This window comes from Geospiza fortis, unplaced genomic scaffold (assembly GCF_000277835.1).
Source record: "Geospiza fortis unplaced genomic scaffold, GeoFor_1.0 scaffold443, whole genome shotgun sequence".
In the NCBI taxonomy this organism is placed as follows: Eukaryota; Metazoa; Chordata; class Aves; order Passeriformes; family Thraupidae; genus Geospiza; species Geospiza fortis.
The window spans coordinates 2,426,615-2,443,637 of record NW_005054335.1 but is presented as its reverse complement, the minus strand read 5'-3'; the positions used below and the strand labels follow the sequence as shown (position 1 = coordinate 2,443,637).

The following is a 17,023-nucleotide window of genomic DNA, read 5'->3' as shown; positions in this document are numbered from 1 at the left end:
GTTTAACATTTTCTGAACATTGAAACAATGGAATATCTTGCATGTTTCTTGTGTAATAATGCAAGTGTGGCAAGATAGTGTGGCAAGAAGTCAAAGACATGGAATATCTTCTGCCTAGAGAAGTCAAAGACCTTTTCAAGATAAACTTAGTCAAAGCAAAAATAAGGAAAGCAAAGCCTGTACCTGTGGATGAGTGCATTTTCTCAATACCTCAGGAGGATACCTGAGCACTCTCCTCTCTTTTGACTTGCCTGCAGGAGCAGTTTTGATGCTTGCAACTCTTTTAATACTTGCATGAGGGTTTTGGAAGCTCAAGGCATATGTGTGTCTTTATGGTAATTTCCTCAAGTTACTGTATTCCCCAGCCTGCAGTCTTTCTGGGTTATAACAGTGGGGGTTTGTTCCCTGACCTACATTTGTACACAGAGGTGGCATATATATTCAAATAAACAATGGGCATTTACCTCTAGCGTGTATCTTAACGATTTTCTGTACTGCAGTTATTTTCAGCATAAAGTTTTTTTTAGTTTTGCGATGTGGTGAGTGAATGCAATTTTTACTTTCTCTGAGCTCAGCTCAGCATCTTCTAAACCTCTTGGGTCATTTCACATGGCATGCCTTCAGTTTCTAGAGTCTACAGACTACAGTCTACATATAAACCAACAGATGAAAGATAAAGCAGAAAAAAAAAAAATCAGACAAATTCATGTGGAGGTATCCTCCTCTCATTCATTGCTGAAGCCATGTATTTGTTGGTGAAAGTGGGGAAGAATCTAGGGGGAGGAGCTGCTCAGAGTTTGTGGTGTGGTTTTATCACAGCACGCAGAGATAGTTGCAGTTGGACAGAGGATGCTGGGCTGGATGGACTTGCAGCTTGGACTTACAAAGATGCTTCTGTGGGGAGATCCCGTGGAGTGACAGACAGTGCAGCTGGGAGCCTTGTGAATGCACAAGGTCTGCAGTTCCCTGTAAGCTCTATTCTTATGCTTAGTCATACTGACATGTTTCCTTTCTGTCCTGGAAATGTAGCATTTCTTCCTACAAGAAATAAGAAAGAAAGGAAGTTGTTACTTTTGGGGGTAACTTCTTGAATAGAAAAAGGAAAAAACGGTAGTATGATTTGCTTTCAGTGTTAAGTTTTGTAATACATTTAGTCTCCTGGCGTAAGGTCGTAACTTGTGCTGTCTTGCTGGGTTGAGAACAAATTTCAGCTTTTGAGGAGTGTTGTTTCTGCTCTGGCAGCTTTATTTTAGTAATAAGACTTTCTTCATCCTACAGAACTGTAGTCTTTAGTACGGTAAATCTCATTTCTGCATGTGGGGGATCTTCTGCACTGGAATAAATCTGTCTTACAATGCATGCGTGAACTGTAAAAGAAGCTTGCTTGTCAGAAGTGTCATCCTGTTTTGTTTTCCTGGGAAATTGTTGGAGCACCACATGAATTAGGTTGGAGATCAAATCCAGACCAACAGTTTTCCATTTTCTTGTCTCTATCTTAAAATTTTAAAATGTGTGGTGGTATTTTGGGGTTTGGTTCTGAAGTCAGATCAATATCAGCAGGGATAAATAGAAATTAATAACTTGGGTAGGGAATAGGAGCTCCTTAAACTGACCTTGTGTCTGCAGAGATGGTATATGGGACTGTTTCAACAGCTTACCTACCCAACTTAGGATAACTTCTGGCCCCTTCTTTGGATTGGCATAAATAGCTGTTTTTCAGAGCCTGGGTATGACCTAAAATGTTTCTAGGCTTGTTACCACTCTAGTTCTAATGTTAGTACTTGATCTAAGAGTACTCTAGCAGCAAATTCAAAATTCTACTTGCATATAAATATTTTAGGTACTCCATTTGATTATTATTTTTTAAAAACTTGGTATGATGTTTTAAATGCTTTAAATCATTTTAATCTATAAATCTTAGATGTTTATTTCTGAGGTTGAGGTCCATGACCAAGCTGACAAAGTACACCCAGCACCTTAGTTTTTCTTTAATTGATCCAGAGTGGCAGAGAGGGACATAAGAAATGAAATTTGGGTATGTTCCTTAAGTAGGTTTGCTTTAAGATGAATACTCTGAAAAACCATTTTAACTTTTTTGCTTTTCATTCCTCAAATTTTTGAAAGCTGCTTGGTAAAGAAATAAAAAACTTGTAATTTTTGCTTTTTCTGTGTTGTCAGCTGGAATAAACTCTCAGTAACCTCTTAGAACCTCCAATTTACACATGTTCTGTGTGACATTCAGTTTGATAACATCCTCAGAGAGTCACTTCAGCTTTTTTTAAAGACTTCATTATAATGCTAAAAATACCTTAATAGCTCCATCACATTCTGCTTGTAAATAGGAAAGTCTTAGAACTTTGTTGCAGCTTGCTGGAAGCTGCTTTATCTGGCAGAAAAATGTAGTACTTCTGATTTTTCTGTTTTGTGATCTAGTTAAGTTCTGGCCTGTAGGGTAGGTTTTGTGTCGAATTTCGCCTTTATTGTATGAGTACATGATTAAGTTGAAATATCAGAAGAAAATTATCAGCTGTACTTCAGTTTTTGAGACAATATGCAGCATTCCTACTTAGTTGATTTTGTGTTTTCAAATGAGCTTAACTAGGGAAGATGTTGCATTTTTTGTGCATGACAGATTTAAAAGATTAATTACACAAGATTTTTCTTAATAGCCTTTCAATATTTCATATTATATTTAATTTTAGGAAAATGTATTTTAAAAATTGACCTCAGAAAGTAGTTATTTTGAAGTGAACTGCATAGAAAACAAAGCTTTCAATCGTAGCTTCAGTCTGAAATCTTACTCTATGTGTCAAGTCTAGGAGTGCCCTGCCCTGAGAAGGGGAGCACAGCAGTCTCATGAGTCTAGATTCGCATCACTGCTGTAATGACATTTTCTCACAAACACCTGGACCAAGTTTGAGAGTGGCCCTTGGCAGTGGCATGGCCTCCAATCTGTGGTTTGTGTGTTCCATCCAGTGCTGGATTGTGTCACACTGGTTGCAGTGACAGTCTTAGGTGGTATATTAAAAACCAGGAGATGCTCTAGGAGATGAGGGCTGCAATTGTGCTGTCTCTCTCTAGAGCAGGTAGATGTGTCCATAAACAAGACCACATTTTCTGGCCTTTTGTAATTAAAGTGTTAATTATGAATTAATTCTAAGGAAATTATCTGAAGTCCAGCTTTGCAGGGGGCAGCATTAAGGCTGAGTACATAGGAAGATCCAGGTAATGGGTAAAACATATCTGTGCATTAAAGTAGTACTCATGTTGAAGTTTCTTTGTAGGGAGGAGTATGTATGATATGCTTGCAGCAGCACACAAAGTTCTTTCATCTTGCTTTACAACTTAAAAGAACTATGAAAATATTGTCCTGTAGACAGAGATTTGTGTTGCAGGCTTTCTACTTAACATGTTGATTTTAAAAATGCTTTATATGTTGGTGGCAACAAAACAGAATATTAAATACTTTTTTCATGATCCTTTCATAAATGAGGGATATTTATACCAGGGATTGACAAAGCACATGTGCGTTTCCCATACAGCTTTATCTTGTCCTGAAAGTTATTTTCTTCTTTAACAACCACCACCACCCTCCCAAATAAAAAACAAACCACAAAGCCCCCAAAACATTCCAAGTACAGTGCATGTGAAACTGAAAATCAAAGTTCTGATGTTTTTTTACAAATCAAAAGCATGCTGGGAAAATTTGAATAAAGCATGTGCTATTCATGACTGAAGTTTCTTTTGAACTATTTTAAGTAAATTACAGAAATGTTTTCATTTCCACTGCTGCCTGAATCATACTTATGAGTTCCTAATAATGATTGTTGTTAATCAGTTGGTGGAATAAAACCAAAGTATTTGTAATTTAACTTTTCCTTATTTCATATTGCTTATTTCAAATGGATGATAGACTGGGCATATTGTTTTTTTAGGGAGACATGCTGAGAACTGTGGAAAAATCGTGGTTGGGATAATGAAATACTTTCAGTTGAAGATGTTTTTGAGAGTTGACTTCTGAGCTAAAGGTATGAAGGGCCAAATATGAATGCAGCCACATCAATTATACTAGTAGTCTCCAAATCTGCCCAGTCAGGGAAGATATCTTTAAAAAAAAAAGGAAAAAAGTTGGAAGTTGACATATGACTTGATTAGTTTCTATTGTAGATCAGGTAGTTCTGAACCACAAACCTGCATATTTCTCCAGGATTAACTGTTTAGTTAACAAAACTAAAATAAGAAAGGCAGGGTTTCTCTGTACAAAGGTACTGTTTTGAAATAAAGTCTGCAAATAAAGATATTTGAAAACCATGCTGTAAAATTACTTTAGAAGGCTTTCTTAACAAGCCCAAATTTACTTGAAATTCTAATTTCAGTATGACCTTACTTCTTATGTGTAATAGTGAAATGTCATCTTCCAGACAGATGTTTCTTTACACAAGTTTCTCAAACATGTTTCATGAGAAGTTTGAGAAAATCCCAGAACTTTTTGTTTGTCTGTGAGGTTAAGGGATGTTTCAACCAATCAAAAATGTTCGTAATTATTTTAATTTTGGCATATTGGAAAAAGTTTGCTTTTATGCATACTTTAATTTTTATTAGTAGACTTAATGTTATATAAGCTTTAGTACATTCAGCCTTTCTGGTTTCACAGAATCACTACATTGCTTTCATGTCGCTGTAAAGTTCAGGTACGCCTTAGTGTTTCATGAGAGCCTAACCACACGTTTTATATCAAAATATTAGTTTAATTCCTTTGGGTGTGGAGGCAGTAGTGAAGCAAAGGAATGTTGTCATTATAGTGCAGAATATTTAGACACTATGAACCTTATGTGGGAGCATCCCAACATTCTTCATATATTCAGATTATTCATGAAAGGATTTTGGTTTTATTATTTTAGTATTCAAAATGGAAGCTTAATAATAGCATATAAATTTCAGAGAACTGCTCCATCAGTTCAATTAATTTAGATGGGGTAGAGGTCAAACACAACTGTGGACAGGAGATAGATGTTTGAGAGTTGCATTGATGAGCTTACATGAGTAGTCCACAAAAGCCTGTATACTACTGCAGAACAAGCACAATATTTGTCTTTTGGTCTATGTGGGAGAGCAGTTTTAAAAATGTGAAAATACACTTGTGTGTTAATGTTTTTTTTTTTATTATTTTAAAGCCATGGATTTCACAGAGTGCTGCTATCTCAGCTGAAGTAGTGCTTGAGGGTACTGCACAAGTGGTTACTAACTGCTTCTTGTCTATAAACTTTCAGGGTCCTTTACTATTGATAAATTTCATGGCAGTTCAAATTTTTCTTGGCTGCTGGTTCATGGCTTGAAGTCTTTTCTTGCACTTGTGCTTCAACTTTATTGTTGAAAAGTTTGGATGGGCGCAGACTTGCTGCCAGCTACCTGAAAGATGATCTGAGTAGTTGTTAGTTTTAAGTGATTAAATGTAACTGATATCTTAACTGGTCAATAATGTAAAGAAAATCATAACCTTTTGTCTTGAATGTTGACAGTCAATTTCTGATGAAGCAAGAAGTTTAATGCGCAGGTAGTTATAAAGAAGGATTGGTCATCATGCACTTTTTGAAGTACTAATTACTGCATTTATGATGACTGCCAGTATTAAATATTTAGCTCAAATCCCAGGTAAAGCTAAACTTGAATTTTAAGTGCATCATTTTAGTTCTGCTTCTTGAGTTCTTTTTTTAAGGGTAAATAGGTGAGAGAAAGATATTTATAATTGAAAACATGTTTCCTCTGCCTGAAGTATACATATATCTCTATATTCCTGTGCTCCAAATAATTATACATTATTTCCACTGAAAATACCTTTGGTGCTTGTCTTAGAAACAGTCCAGTAGTTTTCTCAATGGGAAAGTAAATGAGCTCTTTTGTAATCATACTTTTTTTGTAGTTTCAGCAATGTGAGGCTTCTCCATCAAAGACAAAGATTATTTCTTCTTATGTGCTTGTGGGTTAGGATAAATGAAGAATCTTTGTAAAGTTACTTTTATGTAATATCTATCCATGGTCATAAAGCAAGCAGTGAGTGCTGCTATTACTTTTTAGTATTTTTGAAATAAGTATTTTAGAGATTTTTTTTCAGTTCAACTGTTTAACTTTTTATTGTTTTTTGAACTCCTCTGTATACCCACGAGACTTGTGTTCCATGATTGCCTGTGTTTATTCCTGTTTCTATGTTGCACATTCTTCACAACTTTTTTTCCTCCTTCTCTGATTCTTCTGGACAAATAAAAAGAAAATGTAAATTTAGCTACTCTGATTCATCAATAATGTATGAAAGCTTAAGAAGTTACAATTATTGTAACTCCTTCCCAGCCAAACGCCATGCTCCCAAGTTACCTTTGGGAGGAAATCTCAGAATGTAGTAATGAGCAGTAATTGCTCTTACTCAGTTGTGGTGCTGATTAGAGAAGACAGTAAAATATTAACTATCCAGTTCTGGAGAGCCTTCCTGCATTCCTCTTCAAAAGTGTTTTTAACAGCAGTAGGAGCTTGTTCGGCATTCTGCCAGCTGTACATACAGGTGACATGATTGTTACTCGTGTTACTTAGTGTTTGTCACTCGTTTTAAAATGTTACTATTTATGTTCAATATATTTTTGCGGTCTCAAAGTCCTGTATGACGTTAGAGACCAATTTGTTCCAACTACATGGTAACATAGTAGTTCCAGCTGTAACTATGTTGTAATTCCAGCTACACTTACCCTGTAGTTCCAACTACACTGTAAGTACAAACCAGAATGTTTGAATAAAGCAGTAGTGGGAGATGAATAAAAAAATATCTGTGTAGATTTGGGGATGTTCCACAGTGTGGTTTATTTTTTCCAATAGGTCATATATTTTAATCTTTTTGTACTATCTTATGCATGCAGTGGCTTTCAGTGTGCAAAGTTGGGGTGTAATCAGTAAAGTGATGGTACTTTAAGAATTTTTGCTAAACAATCACTCCACACAATCCTGGAGGAAAGATAATATTTCTTAAAGCTGGCAAGCATGGGAATACTAAAAAGTACTTGAGTCTCAAAAATTGCCAAAATAAATGCAAGAAATTATGAGTAGCCAAAGCATTTTCTGGTGGACAGCTGAAAGGCAAAAGTGAAGGTGCCACCTGCAGCTTCCTCCACAACATTTTGAATTCACAGTAAGTGAATGCTATCTGATGACACTCTGCATGAAGCGCAATTTACCTTCTGCCCCCCTCCACTTATTACTTTTTCTGTAATGAATGAAGCCATAGTTTTAGAGATCTCAGGATAGTGGTCAGAGTGGGATGCAGACAGTCAGTGTGTAGAGCTGTATGTTCTGAGCACTGGTTTTTATAAGCAGAGGGGATGACAGTTCTTGGTAGCCCACAAAACCTTCACATTGGGAATAGTCTGGTGGCAGTCAGTGTGCTAACTGAAATCTGAACATAATTAAGGCATCTTTATTCACCACTAGGGTCTCTTTAAGACTTAGCACTTCGTGTCAAATACTTCATAAACCTGGTCTTAGAAGGACCACATATTTGTCACTAGATAAAAATGAATTAGTTTTGCTGGTTTCATTTTTTAAGAATGTTTCACAAATAGGAAAACTGATACCAGCTGACCTAATAGCTCTTACTCTTACATCATCCCTCAAGTACTGTATAAAGCTTCATACTGCTTCTAATTCCTCTTGTATGGTATGTCTTGATGAAATCAGACTATTCCTTTTCATAAAATAGCGTGTTTTGCATAAGTGCAGTATCTGTCTATATTATCAGATTCTGATGCATCTTTCTAGATCAATGTAATGTTATTTCTCTCTTTTTATGGGGGGATGCCCATGTTTTATGATGCTGTTATTAGCAGTCACTTGTGCACACTTGAATGTATTGTGCCTAGGAGCCTGGGATTAAATGATTAATCTGTAAACTTGAATGCAAAGACTTTCTGATCAAATGTGATTTGCATGGAACAGTGTCTTTCCTCAAGTCACTGCTGACAAGCTGAAATTCTCATAGAGTAATCCTTCTCTTGTGTTATGCTTTCACACTGCTAAGTGAACGAGTCTGTAATTTGTAAGTCAATTTTTAAGCAAATGCTAAAAATAACCATTTCCTTTACCCTGACCCATATCATACTGAAATGAGCTCATTACATTTTTACTCTGACAGTATGTAATTTCTAGTTAGTATCAAGATTTACATTTCATAAGGAGTATGCATTGCTATAAATTAAGTACATTGTTATAAGTAAGATGGGAAAGCAGCAAAGTTTTAAAATCAAATTTCAGGAACCCACTGAAGATAAGAAACAATGATATATTTTTAAGGAGTATACCTGCTGTCCTATATTGACTTTCTTGTTTTGTTATAGAGCCCTGATTTATTATTATGGAAAAATATTTTTATTGCTTGCTAACTGCACTGATTTTTTTTTTAATTTTTAAAAATTGTCTCACTAAACATTTTCTTCCTGATCTGGTAAGATTCCTGTAGTTATTTTCTCTTTATTCTGTGAATTTTAAAGAAGACAAAACAGGAGTTTCTGAGGCTGTATAATTTTTAGCCATATGCTCACAGAAGTTTTGAATGCCTTTTCCTCTTTTTTTTTTTGTCATGGTAGCTTGTTGTTTTAAAAAATAAACATTTGCAGTAGTAGCTGCCATCGTTAAAGTGGATGTAGTTACAGTATGGTTGGCCTGTGGTTAGGTTAGCTGACAGATACCACCAAAAGGAGGGTTGTTGTCTCCAAAGGAGACAACCCTGTTCAGCACAGGGCACCCTATACCTGCAAAGCCACTGCATTGTGAGCATTAAGGATCTACAGAACCTAAATCTGGGTCTTCATGGTGAGAGCCAGTTCCCCTGTGGCTCTCTGCTGATAGAAGATAACGCTCTTCAATATGTATCTACCATAAGTGGTTCAGGGTTGCTAGGGTTATATTTTTTTCACCCAGCAGTCACTCAGAATAGGCTTGCAAGGAATTTTTTGTTATTTCTGCATTGTAGGAAAGCTTCTTGTGACAATCAGAAATCTCTGTGGAACCATTTAGCCCACTTCGGCCTTTGAGCAAAATTCAGTGTATACGTGAATCTTCAGAACTCAAGGCCTTTTTGAATGGGTCTGACTGTCAATAAGCAAGACATATCTCTCTTTAGTGCCTGTTTAGTATAGCTTACTTTTTTTATATCATGATATCACACTAATGATATAAATTCCCAGTGTGACTTGGATTGATAAATATATAGACAAGAAGTGTGAAATGAGGAAAAAAGATAAAGCTTAGACTTTAAAAAATGAGTACCAAATAACAACATAAACTAAAAAAACAATTTGGGATGCTTAGAATACTAGGGGCCTGCTTCATGACTTCTGATTGCCACTTCAGTATAACTAATTGATAACAATGATAATTGGTTGTAATTGTCAGCAGTGTATGCTAAGAAACAAATATAACCCTGGTGCGAAATAATGATTATCATGAAAGCATGTCAGTCACATCATTCTTCAGGAAAGAGCAGGAGTCCTGTTAAATTTCCTTCTGCATCCCTTGTCCCCTTCTGTGAGGCCAGACTAAACTAATCAGTCATTAAGACCTAAAATTTGTGGAGGATGTTATGTTTGTTTTCTAGAAATAATATATACAAGCTTTCAGGGTTTTTTTAATTTGCTTTCTTTCATTGTTTATTTTTATGATCATATTTTGCTGAGAGAACTTTCCAGCAGTAATCTCTGAACATTTGGTATCTGCTGATGATTCTGCCATTTTAAACAGCACCAAGACATTCTAAATTTTTTCTTATTTATAACTATTACAGAAATAATTTAGTAGGTTGTAGCTTTTAAATTCTCCTGTCCAAGTTACTTGTTTGTATCTTATTTCCACCATTCTAATTGAAGGTGGAGAATGTGGTGTGCAGGTTTATCTGTTTAACCCTAGTATCTTAAGCTGATTCAAAGCATAAGTTTTTTGTATTAAATATGTGATGCTCTCTACTGGTGACAGGGGAGTAAAATTGGCTAAGAAACTCTTAATCCCATGCATCATGTGTGGAGATGTTTTATTCTTCTCTGACTAATATACACCTAATATACAATAAGAAATTTTGTCTTTAAAAAATAGGACAGACACTTGAAGCAGTAGGATATGTACCTGACATATTGACATATCAAAATCGTTTCCAGTGAGAACTTTGTTTAAGGACTTGTATTTTGGGTTTTACCCTACCTTTAATTGTCATCTTTCTGTTAATGGCTTCTGACTTCTGCATCAGCAAGGGCCGTATCTGCTCTGATCTGATCCTTTCTATATGTTAGCCAATCACATTTCAGCCAGTATTCCTAATTTGAGCTAGGACAGCCTTGATGAATATGGAACGAAAGATCTGTTTGGTGTCTAAGAGATCAGACTTCATTCTAGAAGTGAAGAATTTGATTCTGTTAAAAAGGGAGTTGACTTACATGATACCTAACAAGAAAAACTTGTTCTTACACTTACAAGAGCTAGAGGACAGCTCTGGTGGGCTGACCAGGGGGAAAGAATCCCTAACACCTATGTGTGAGATCCTACAACCTGGTGCTGATGAACTAGTCATATAGTTGTCAGTGAGCACTCCTCTTCAGTCTTTGTAATGACATTACTGCTGTTTTTGAAGTAAGACCTAGTGCTTTGTTGCACCACAATGGGGACAGGACTTGCACATTCTCTTCAGCTGGCATAACATGAACTGGGCATACTGGGTTCTGCTCTCTGCTGGGGTGCTGAAGTTTGTCATATAAGTATATGAACCATTATCATCTCATTTTGGGTATATTAAGCAAAATTCATAATTGAAATAATTAAACTACACAATTGTTATTACCTTTGGGTCTCTTGTATCAATATAATTTATATATCTCCTGGAAGTCCTAGAAATTCTGTTCGATAATGGCATAAACTTTAAGCATTTTAGAGATGAAGTACCAGCTTCTCTCTCTAAAGCATTTAGTATGGAAGTGTAGAGTCCGAGAGATCATGTAACATTACTGCTGTTTTGAAAACACCTGTGTGTACACCCTGATCAATCTGGACTGCAACTGGCTGACTAAATAACGAGAGAAAGAATTAGAGAGCCCTAGGAACTTTTCTGTAATACTGGTGTGAGATGTCTGATAGCTTTTTTAAGAAATACACTGGAGAGAAGCCCATTTCATTAGCTTTGTAGCAAGTATCTGTTGCAAACAGAGGCTGTTTTTTCTTGTTTTGTAGGAGGCCTCATTTTCTGTGGCTACTGAGTAATGTATCTCAAAGGATTAGCTAGGTGGTTTCAGAGCAAGAAATAAAACAAATGTTTTATATAGGTGAATTTTACTTCACAGGAGCTAGAAAACCTGTGCAGGAAATCTACCTCTGTATGTTTTGACATCCATCTTTGGAGTTTTGAGCCTTCATCACTGAGGCTCAGAGGAAGGAATATCCTTCCTTACCAGGGCCTGTGAGGTTCCACTGAAGGGGATGGCTCAGTCTGTGTAGTTAGAGCTTTGATTGTGAATATTGTCCTGTTAGCAGTGAAATATTCTCTTTGACAATTGCGCCTTTTAACATACCAGCCTTCGAGGAAGCACTTTTAACAGAATAATACAACTAAATTTCACACTTCTGTAACATCCAGCTAAAATGTCTGTAACTATTTTAGGAAGCCAAGTACCTTTGCCTCTAGGAAGTAGCACATTCAATTCTATTGTTAAGGGGCAGTTGCTGCCATTTATTACCAGCATGAGAAAGTTCTCTGTGACGCTTTTCATAGTATGTGCCATACCTTTTTTATTGTTAGAATGGACACATGTGGTTAGATGATAGATATCAGCAGTAGCAAATCATCAGGAGAAGGAACAGGAGACTGGTCAGGAGGTCAGACCATGACTTGTCCATCTTGTTCAGTTTCTTATTTACTAATCTTGATTTCATTAGAAGTACTTAATGGCAAAAGAGAAACTGTGAGCAGTGCTGGAACTGTGGCAAGAAGTTACCTAACATACTAGTAGCTGACCTCCTCAGTTCAGGGAATGGCTAACTCTTTTGTCCCTGTTCTTCACATTGAGCGCTGCTCCAATGTACCATGCCTCCTGGCAGCCTGGCTAACAGCCTGGTGTTCTTGGGACCTGTTGAGGCTTGGATTGCATTTAGCTGGGTGACCATATTCTTACTTCTTGCTTAAGATCCTCAAAATGAGATCTTTATATCTCATCTAAGGTCACTTCCATCTGTGATTTTTATAATAGATAGCATTTTTATTGGACAGATTATAAAATGTCTGCTGTATGTGTTCTTTCTCATCCAGTGCTCCTCCATCAAACCTGTTAGTAACTCACTGATTGTTCTGAGATAGCTGTTTTGTGACTACTTCTGTTCATAATGTTTCTTCTGGTTCCCCATGGTTTGACCACTGCTCATATGCAAGTTACTTTTGCTAATTTGCTTGAGACAAATGTTTAAAAAAACAAACACAACAGCTAATAATTTTTCTCCGTGCTATGACTGGATACTTGAAGATACAGCATATAGAACTTCCTTTCCCTTTCTTGGTGAATTGACTCCTCTTTCAGAGCTTGCTTTTTTTTCTGTCTTCCTGCTGCTAATAAAATGTGTCTATTCTGGCTATTGGATAAAGCTTTCTTACCCATACAAGATAGCAGAGAAGCCAAGACATCTAATTGTTGAGAAGTACAATGAAATGTACAATTGGCAAATGAACTGGAGCTACAGTTGAGCTTTCATATGCCATTATATACTTTTGTAAGAAAAATATTTGGAGAGAATTAGTACTGGATTCACTAAGCTCTTAGAAGTTTGCTAATGTACTTTACCATAGTTCACTAAATAGCATGTGTAATGCATACCTCAGTATAAAATACTGAGTCATTTATCACAGAAAACAAGTTGTTAATGATCTAGGTACTCAGTTGCTGTTTGCAGATCTTCAAAATTAAGACACAGAAATGAAGGACATTTTGCTTTCTCTGGTCCGTAAGATGTTACAGTGATTGTTTCCATGCAGTGTGTTAATCTTACTGTATTGAGTTTTGTAGTTCATGAAGCAAATAATCCAAAGTTAATAATGGAATTATTAAAGTGTATATCAGTGATCTTATGCATTAAACTCCAGTATTCATCACACTGTTGGCCTTGCTCAGTACTCTAGAACTCAGTTTAGACCCATTTCTTTGGAGTTTCTTGACTATTAATACAGGAGCTGTTGTCCGTTGGTTTGAAAATACCAATACAAAGAATTCAGAAGATACTTGGAGTTGGGGGAAGGAGGCAAAGTTACAAAGTTAAAATTTATCAGGAAAAAAGTGCCTTTTATCTTTTTTTGTTTGACTCATGAGAAGCTGAAACATTTAAGAGCAAAAACCTTGCTTCCTAATGAAGCACAGGGGTGGGCTGTTGAGAAATGTAAGCATGGCTCAAGCATGTTCTCTGAGTTTGTTTTTAGCTTGCTCATTAGCATTGTATTGTGATTCAAATTAAACACCACCTGAGAATCACTTAAGTATGTGGCTATCACAAATAGGCGCTGCTCTGTGAAGATCAAAATACTTTGTACACTGCAGGATGAAGTCCTTGGTGGAATATGCTCTGGATTTCTTGTTTTTATTTTGTGCTGAGGTACAGTGATCTGATACTGGCAATCTAGACATTGCTGTGTAGGAAAAACATTAGCTTGCCTGGAATAGATGAGAGAGTTTGCTTAAGATGTAAAAAGCAAACCAAACAAAAAAACCAAACCCTGAACCATGTAGGTTCAGGGTCACAAGGTGAGGGTATCTTGCAGTGTGTAGGAGTTCACTGCAGTCACAGGAAAAATATTTTTTCCACAGACCCAGCAGGCACAAATATTCTAATGAATATTTTAGCCAAGACGATTTAAGATACAAAATATGAAGTTGTTTCGATCACTTAAGAAGTTGTGCTCCATAAGTAAAAAGAAATACATATGGGTATACATACAACTTAAATTCTGCATGAGATAATTGATCTACTAAGCAAAAGCTTTCAGACACAGTTGGTCTTTCCCACCTGCGTGTAGAGAAAGCACAAGAGTTCTTTGTGCAGAAAAGAGTAGATCGGTTTAGCTGTCACATGAGAGGAAGATAGCTGCTTCTGCTTTTTAGAGAACAAGCAGAGATTGTAAAGCCTCTACTGTTGTATTACATTGTTCATGAATTCAAGTCCAAGGGCCTCTAAAAGACTTTTTTTGTATCAGTTGGGAAGTTAATCATGGTTATATGAACAAATGAAATACTGTGTCGTTCTTTCACTGCTGGTGTTTTCTGTCTAGTATATGAAGTATTCATGCAACTGTGATGGTTCATGCCATGAAGTAACTAATATAAAAATAATGATGTTTTAACTTGTGCCTATATTACTTAAGAGCTGTGTTCTTATAAAATATTTTTTGTCCTTGAACAGATTTTTTTGACTGAGAAAAAAATTTAAAGTTGACTCTTTATACAGTAGTTTCTTCTGCATTTGAAATTTTCAGGCATGTTTTTCATTTGAACTCTACCTACTGCTATAATATCTTTGTTTTTCATTAATTATCTCTACTTTTGTGTCTGTATCTAAAAGGCAGTGTTATGGAATTCACCTGCATTACTTTTAAAATTAAGCAAGTGTGAATGCTTTACCTCTGAAAAAACATTAATTCTTAGGGGGATTTTTTTCTACTTATAAACATTTTTAAGTCCTTAATCACTAGAATCACACAGTTCTGCGTATCTAAAATCAGTTATTAACAGTAGGTTTAGAAGTTAGCCTGAAAAAAAATATATTTTCTTTACAGTGTCCATCTGCTTATTACGTTTCAGCACTGAACAGGAAGTATTATTTCCTGCCTCAGAATCCTTTGTTTCCTTTGTCTCTACAATAAGAGAAGAAAAAAAATAACAGTACTCTCCTTCTGACGTGCAAAAACTTCTCATTTTCTTTAAAGCATGCTTATTTGTGATAAATTACCTCAGTAATACAATGCTGCTGAAGATAGGAATTGTAATTTTACCATCATTGTATTGCAATGAATATTGCAGGGGATATATTTTTAGGTCATCATACATAAATGCACTTGTGAATGCGTGGCTAAATGTTTTAGAAGCTGAGACTGCATGGAAGAAAGCAGTGCTTGTAGCTAAATTATTATATACTCTCTCTTTTTAAGTTGTGATTTTATTTTTAGAATAAAATCTCATTCTGATGGCTTAATCAAGCTTGCTTATTTTGAAAGAGCATTAGCTTCAAGAAGATGGGTGGGGATCATGTGCTGCTGCTTAAGAATGTGGTTTTCTTGGTGATTTAGCAGATAGCTCAGCAGAATCAGGAAATCTTCCAGACTGTTTGTATTTGTTTTTCAGTGTCTGACAGTATTTCTTGCCTTTTTGTTGTTGCCAGCAATCACAAGGAACTACTTTGCTGTAGGTGAAAAAGTACAAGCCCAGGTGGATTAAATTTTCATTTTACAGATATCAACTTGCTGTCAATTTTTGCTCTTATTGTATTTTGCTCTTACTGATTTTAAGAGCTCTTGAGTCTTTAGTCACCTGGAAAGAACTCACAAGGCCACTAGCCTTAGTTTTGTGACTTCTGCATCTAGTTTAAATACAGTTTAGGCCAAGTTGGATGGGGCAGCCTGGTCTAGTGGGAGGTGCCCCTGCCCACAGTGAGAGGGTCAGAGCTAGATGATCTTTAAGAGTTCTTCCAACCCAGGCCACTTTAGTATTCTCTGATACTTACTGTGTGTTAGTTTATGAGTTCTCTGTTTTTGAGCAGAGTTAATATATGAAGAGGCACTAGGTACATAGATTCATGCTTGTGCATCCTATGATTATGGGAATTTTTCATCTTTAATTTATCTTAATTTTGTAAATTAAATTTAAACGGAGAAAGAAATGTATGAACCATTGCGACATTTGTGAAGCCTTTGATGAATGGCTTGACATTACATAGAGGGTAATTTTGGTATTGGTTTTGTGTTTGCCAAGATCTTCATTTTTACTGGGTGTTCAGTGCTACAAGCAGTGCACACATTTTAAAGAAATATCCCTCTAAACAGGTATTCTGCTTCAAATGGCAGAAGAGATTAGTTGTAACTCTCAAAAGGCTTCTTGTAGTCTGGTGGAAATAATGTTTTAGCAGCTGCATTATAAGGAGAGGGAGAATAGGGTGGCACAAAGTTTAAGAATGCTGTGACATTATACTTCAACTGAAATTAATTGTGTTTATGACTTTTTTTCTTTGCTGTAGTCGTGACATGGAGAATAAAGAAACCCTTAGGGGGTTGCAGAAGATGGATGACCGCCCAGAAGAGCGCATGATCAGGGAGAAACTCAAGGCAACATGTATGCCAGCCTGGAAGCATGAATGGCTGGAAAGAAGAAGCAGAAGAGGCCCTGTGGTAAGTGGCACTGATGGAAGGACAGTATCTGTAGGAGCTATTACAAATAAAAATCACTTAAATTTCTTTCTATTAGAAACCTATTTTTCTTTACAATTTCTCTGCTCTTAGTTGTGGTGCTTGTGTCCGTTTCCTGCGCGGTGTTTATCAGGGCGGCGTGGCTGGCTGGGAGCAGTGTCCTGCGGTTGTTGCTGTTTGTTTTTAAGCCAAGGCGTTATCGCGGCGCTGCTCTCGGAGCGTACCGCACGGCCGCGGCGCTGCTGCCCTCCAGCGACCGAGGGTAAAAACCTGCTACAACCCGGAGAAAACGCAAACTGTGCTGCTCCTTCAGCCAGCTCTCAGCTCTCATGAAGTTTGCATGGCAGTGTTCTGTTAGCCTTTTGGATCCTGCTTTGGCATAAATGGCTTTTAAGAAACGTAGGTAGATCAAACCTGAAATACTTTAGGAGTGGCTCCAATTCTATTCAGTATAATGTTGGTTAATTAATACCTATTACTTACCTGTGAACATAGTTGGTTGATATGACTCCCATGTACCACTAATGTAAAGTTAAGATCATCTGATGCAGTAGGCAAGTGTTTGGGGACAGCTTT

At 36.6% G+C, this 17,023-nt stretch overlaps 1 protein-coding gene across 1 annotated transcript in view; it reads left to right on the top strand.

The window, feature by feature from the left end:
• Positions 1-17,023, top strand: part of MAP3K1 (mitogen-activated protein kinase kinase kinase 1) — a 58,832-nt gene that overhangs the window by 18,832 nt on the left and 22,977 nt on the right. The window contains exon 2 of the mRNA XM_005421985.2: positions 16,279-16,429. Coding sequence (XP_005422042.1) covers positions 16,286-16,429 — 144 coding nt within the window. The 5' untranslated portion in view covers positions 16,279-16,285. The remainder of the gene's footprint in view (positions 1-16,278; positions 16,430-17,023) is intronic.